Here is a 6,000-nt window from a genome sequence, read left to right as displayed (position 1 = left end):
TGGGAACCCTGACATATACCCAGTGTCTGCCATATAGTCGGGGCCCAAAAGTAATTCCCGGTGGAGCAGTGCCCACTTCGGGGGCCTCAAAGTCAGTTCTGAGCTGCCCCAGTCCTTTTCCGCTTTGACAGGTGGCCACTATTAGGTTTGTGCCCAAAAGGGAGGAGTCACGTGGACCAGCTCAAAGCCTTTATTGAAGGATGGTCAAGCAGACAGGCTGAGTCTGAGCAGACCACAGCAGCTAGGGAAGGGGTAGGGGGATTTTCAAGGGCATGGAGCAGACCCCCCAGGGCAGTGAGTCACCCTGCTGGTGGGCTCCAGAGTCCAGGGTGTAGGTGTTTGCGAAACAACAATGTCCCCTGATTAGGGGTGGTTGCTTTGGCAACAGAAAGTCCAGGAGATTTGTGGCTCTTGTTTCTGGAAAATGCTCAAGGGGGAGGGAAACCAGGTCCCAGCGGGGTGCCGGCCGCCATGCCTCAGTTGCCTAAGATAATAGGGAACCTCGTGTTCAGTGCTTGGGTGCATGGCGGGTGACGCAGACCCTCTTGGTTTCAGCACAGGCAGTGGTTCAGGTCCTCCAAGTCCCAGGACATTCTAACAGCCACTGGCTACCAGTCTCCTCATTGGATGATGTACTCCACCGCACCCAGGAGCCAATCAGAAGCTAGCAACACCTGCCTAGGTCTTTATGCCTTTTGGGGCAGGTGCCCCCTAGCTCGACTCAGCTTTCCCCCTTCCCCACCCACATTCCTCCCAGATCCTGGCCATCCACGAGCAGCTGGGCTCTTCCTTACTTGGGTCACTGGAGGAGGCCCCTGGGGTCTGGGGTGTGGCTGAGTTCTTCGTGCTTCTGAGCCTCAACCCTTCAGGGCTTCCACGCCCCCAGCAGACCTTCTCAAGTGTTCATTCCTTCCCTTTTATAGCCTCTGCCCATTCAACCCCAGTTCCTGTCCCCAGCAGGGACCACTTACTCATACGTGGCTGAATTATCTGAAGGGTCCCTGGCTTGTTTTCAGAGTGGGAGTGGTCTGGGATAGGGGTTGGGGCTGTCAGGCCCCAAGTGGGTGCCGTCCTGCTGCACCTCGGCCTCTACGAGACACAAACTGATGTCTGCGATGGCACCCTCTGGTACCCTCCTTTGCCCAGTGGCCCAGCCCCGAACAGTGCCCCCTCACTGTCGCTCCTCTGGAACATCAATATTTCCTCTCACAAACACTGGTCCCATCAATCCCTTTCTCTTCAGCCCTGTCACGCAGCCCAGCTGGGGTCTTCATTGACACTCTTCAGGGGCACCTTCATTCACAGCAGCCAGAACGTCCCCTTTCACTTCCACCCTAACCATTCCTCTCTGAGCACGTCAAACCAAGGCTCCCATCACCCACCCACCAATGGCTTGGCCTGGCATTGTGGCCCTGTAGGCTGCTGGGTTCCTACTCCCCATTCTCCCTTTGGTAACACCAGTCTGTTGGGGGTGGAGAGGGATGTCAGGCTGAATCTGGCTTCCTGCCTCCCCCTCTCTTCCCTTCCCGGGTTTGCGAACGCCTCCGTTAAAAAGGCTCAGGTCCTGGACTCCACGCTAGGTTAGAGCACCCGCTCTCCCTGGGCTCCCATCATCTCCTGTCCTGGAACAGTGCGTATCTGCATTACCTACCCCGCGAGGCTGGGGGGTGCCCGGAGGAGATGCTGTTCCTACGTCCTGGCTCCCGACGGCTGGGAGCCCGCTGCCAGTATGTTGAATGAATGAATGAACGAACAAGCCAACCGCGGAAAGGACTCTGCTGAATCTCATCGCAACCACAGGGAGGCGCTGAAGAGCTGAGGGCGGGGTCCTATTTAGTGGGTGGGCCGTCAGCCCACTTCGCGAGGGGCCGGTCCGCAGCCCCGCCCACGCCCCGCCCACTGGCGGCCGAATAAGGGTGCGTCGGGCAGCGGCCCGCGCGCACTGAAGCGGGCTCACCTGCTGCAGGTGCTTCGGGCGGACCTGGACGCGCGAGCCCTGGCACTGCGGGCGAGATGCTGCGCGAGCGGACGGTGCGGCTGCAGTACGGGAGCCGCGTCGAGGCGGTGTACGTGCTGGGCACGCACCTCTGGACCGACGTCTACAGGTGAGCGGGACCGCCGCGTCGAGTTCGGAACCGGGGCTTGCTGAAGATCTCTGCCCCAGATATCCCGAGGCCCTGCTGGGACTCGGGGGACGTGGATAGCCTCGCTCCAGCACGAGTTGCCCTTCATCCCGCTCCCAGAAATCAAAGAACCTCACCCAGGAACCTGGCAGCCCCAAACCTGTGTCAGCCTCCCCGAAATCCAGAGACGTCCCAGACACCCTGACACAACCCCAGCTCCCTCCCTGCCTCTTTCCTAGACCCCTCCCCTGCACCGCAGTCTTCCTCACCGCCTGGCCCTCTCCAGCACCCGGGGCGACCTCAACCCCCCTCCGTTTCCCCGCCATGCTCTCCCCCTTTCACTTCCGTCCTCGGAACCGCCATACTCCCTTATGCCCTCCCCTCCCCCTCAGACCCTCCTGGTTCACTCCTTATTGCTGCCCAGCCCCTCACCCAACTCCCAGATCAGTTGAGTTTCATCCAGGATTTGCTGGGGAGCTGCCCCAGAGGCAAAATCTGGCCCTGGGGGCTCCTCAGGCTACGATTTGGCTCTGTGGGGGCTGCTGATGGTGGCCTGTCTGCAGACACTGGCAGTGAGCGCTTTGTCCCCAAATGCATTCCCTTGATTTCACCCTGGGGTCAGGGAGGGATCTTGTATCACCCGGCTGAGGGCTGAGGGTGCAGTGCAGAGGTGGGGTCTTTGTCTGAAGAATGCCCCTTATTCAGGACCCTTTCCCCTCCCTTCTCTGGTCCATGAACTTAGTGGTGTGCAGGATTTCTGAGACAGAGAACGTGGGGTGGAGGAATTAAGGTCACGGCCCCACCACTGCCCCAAACCTCAGGAAGCAGCCAAGTCCAATTTTGAGATCCATCTCCCAATGGTGTGTGGGGTGGGCCTTGTGGAGGCGTGACAGGTGGCGGGTCCAGGGTAGGGTCACGAAGCCTTCTAGTCCAAGAATGTGAAATGTTCCCCCTTGCCAGGATGGAAGGAGTCAGTGCTGAGAGGAGGGGGCATGCAGGACTGAGGCGGTACCCCATGCTGATAACTTGGGGTGGGTACCCTTTCTTCTCTGTGCCTTGAACAGAGCTGGAGGGGACAATGTGGCTATTGCTCCCAAATCACTGTCACCTGGAGCACCCTGCCTCGGCCCCCCATCAAACTCCTTCCCTGTGTCTTCCCACACAGCCTCCCCAGCCTGTTCTCCCTTTCCCCTTCAGTGGCCCTGGCAACACTGCCCAGCCAGTCTCCTGCCTCCTCCTCAGCAGGCACTGGCCACTGTGAGGGCGCCATCAAGCCCCAGGCTCCTTCCCAGGGGGCAAGGGCCTGCCTCGTCACTGCAGACCAGGGACCCTCTCTGCTCCTCTGCCCCTGGCCTCTGTTATCCCGTATGTAAATCTCAGGGGTGGTTTCTTAGGGTCATAACACAGCAGGGATGTGCGGTCCAATCCTCAATGGCCTGGGATCGCTTCCCTTCTTTCCCCACCCCCGATCCCAAACTGTGCACTGCTAGGAAGGCAGCCAGGAGCCAGGACGCTCAAGTCTCTAAGCCTCTGCTGTCACTGTACCCGCCTGTTTATTCACTGGGTGCAGCCTGGAAGGCTGGCAGGGAACCTCCAGTAGGGGGTGGGGAGTAAAGAAGGGGCACATGCCCAGGCCCCCTGCCCCCGCCCCTGCCCTGGCAGAGAGAGGCCCAGCCCAACTGGGGGCAGAGAGTGTGAGAGGTGTGGACTCATCTCCCTCTAGCAGGGGGCAGAGGTGTGACAATCCCCTTTGTCTTTTCTCAAGAAACCAGTCACAGCCACAATGACCCACACCTCCCACCTGCACTGCACTTAAAACTCTCCACCGCCCCCAAGAGAAGAAACGCAGTCCAGACTATCACTCTCCAGCAGAAGTAGAGTGCAAGCCACAAACAGAACCACATGTTATCTTCAATTCCTAATAGCCGCGTTTTTAAGGTTAAAATAAACAGGGGAAATTAAGTTTAGTCGTAGATTTGATTTAACCCAATAGATCCAAAATATTAGCATTTCAATTCATAGTCATTGTAACAATTTTTATTAGGTTGTTTACATTCTGTTTCATATTCGGCTTTGAAATTCAGGCTGTGAAATTTTATACTCACATCACATCTCAGTGCGGGCTGACTGCACCTCAGACGCTCCACAGCCACCCGTGGCCACGGTACCGAACAGCACGGGCCTTGAGCAGGGCTCCTCATCCTCGGCACCATCGCATTATGTGCCGGATAATTCTCCGTTGTGGGGGCTGTCCTGTGCATTGCGGGATGGTTAACAGCATCCCTGGCTTTAGCCCCGAGATGCTGATAGCAATTCCCCAATTGTGACAGCCAGAAATGTCTCCAGGTAATGACAGCAGTCCCCTGGCAGGAGGACAAAAATCACCTCCCATTGCAAACCACTGGTCTAGTCAGGAAACCCCTTCCAGAACTCGGGAGACTGGGCTGTTAGTGCTGTTGTCACTCCTGATACCTGTAGTGGAAAGAGCTCTTGTCAGTCTTAATAATGGCAGGAGATACGAGTGAGCTCCTAGGAACCAAATGCATTATCTCCTGTCTTCTCACCATGGCCTTGGAGGTCCGGCTGGGATCCACCCATTTCGTAGATGAGAAAAGTGAAGCTCAAAGAAATTAAGCCGTTTGCCTGCCCTCACATAGGGGCTCAGATCCAGTTCTGTCTGACTCAGAACGCATACACCTAACCTCCGCTCTACCCTGTGTGACCCTAAAACCAGCAGGTTGATCTGGATGACCCCTCAACCTGTGCCCAGAAACTTCACCCACCTCCATTTGACCCTCCACTTCTCACTGAGTCGTTCCCGACCCAGATGCAGGTCCAGACTCAAGACCCCATGTGACAAAGCCTGGTGGACCCTGGGCCCAGTTAGTTAGGGACTGATATTTGACCCTTCACTACTTCTGAGTCACAGAGGTGAGTGAACAGGCCTCATTCAGCACCCACTCCCTCCCCCCAAGGGCCTTGGGCCCCCTTCCCCTGAGACGCATGCACAGCTTCCCTCCTCTCCAGACACAGCAGGGGCCTCGCCTCCCTCATCCGTAGCAGAACCCATGGTCCACCCACCCTCTCCCAGCAAAACGAGCCCTCCGGGGATGAATGCCCCGGCCCAGCCACATTCTGAGCACTAGTCTCCTGCCAGCTATGAGAAGATGCACAGAAGGAGGGAAGGAGGGTTTTGTTCTGGAGATTTATGTTGAGATACTTGTTCGAGATACATGCTGTCCCCTCCTGCCCTCACGTGTACTTATCTCAGTCTGGCACACGTATGCCTTGTCCACACAATCTCTGCCACGGTCTCTTTGCTTGGCATTTGCTTCTTCACCAGGACTGGCCTGGGTCCCCCTGATTCTGGCTTGATGTTGGAGAGGGGGCATGAAGTGAGGAGTGTCCCAGGCTGGTGTCACCTCACCTCTGGAGAGTGATGTTGTCCCTGCACTGGAGCCAGGGACACTCATACAGTCGGGAGAGACTGGAGAAAGGGCGGCCTTGGAGTAGAGTGACGGGTGATCACCCACTGGCCAACTATCCCACTAACCCACAAACCCAAACCAGCCGGCCATGGAGACAGCGTCTCCTGTTCTCCCCTCGGCTTCTGCATCTGTCCAGGCGGGTGCACGTTCCCAATGAGGCTGGTATCCCCCTTGTCCCCAGCGGAGAGAGGCCAGGATCTGTATCCTGAGGTCTGCAGGAGCTTCAGGGCAGAGATGAGGTTAACAATTGTCCCTTGCCTCTGTAGAGCAGCGTTCTGGCTACATTGGACCTCATGATGAGCCCATGAGGTAGGAGATGGGGGTGATCCCTGCCCCCTTCCCCAGGAAACTCCAAGGCAGAGGCTGACCGGTCATTTTTCTCAGCAGGA

General features: G+C 57.4%; 1 protein-coding gene across 1 annotated transcript in view; it reads left to right on the top strand.

Moving 5' to 3' along the window:
• Positions 1–1,928: 1,928 nt before the first annotated feature.
• The window catches only part of PADI2 (peptidyl arginine deiminase 2), a 42,469-nt gene continuing 38,397 nt past the window's right edge, over positions 1,929–6,000 (top strand). Inside the window, exon 1 of the mRNA XM_090268669.1 lies at positions 1,929–2,105. Within this exon, the coding sequence (XP_090124795.1) occupies positions 2,014–2,105 (92 nt within the window). The 5' untranslated portion in view covers positions 1,929–2,013. The remainder of the gene's footprint in view (positions 2,106–6,000) is intronic.

This window comes from Furipterus horrens, unplaced genomic scaffold (assembly GCF_987537825.1).
Source record: "Furipterus horrens unplaced genomic scaffold, mFurHor1.1.pri manual_scaffold_3, whole genome shotgun sequence".
In the NCBI taxonomy this organism is placed as follows: domain Eukaryota; kingdom Metazoa; phylum Chordata; class Mammalia; order Chiroptera; family Furipteridae; genus Furipterus; species Furipterus horrens.
This window is presented reverse-complemented; position numbering and strand designations above follow the sequence as displayed.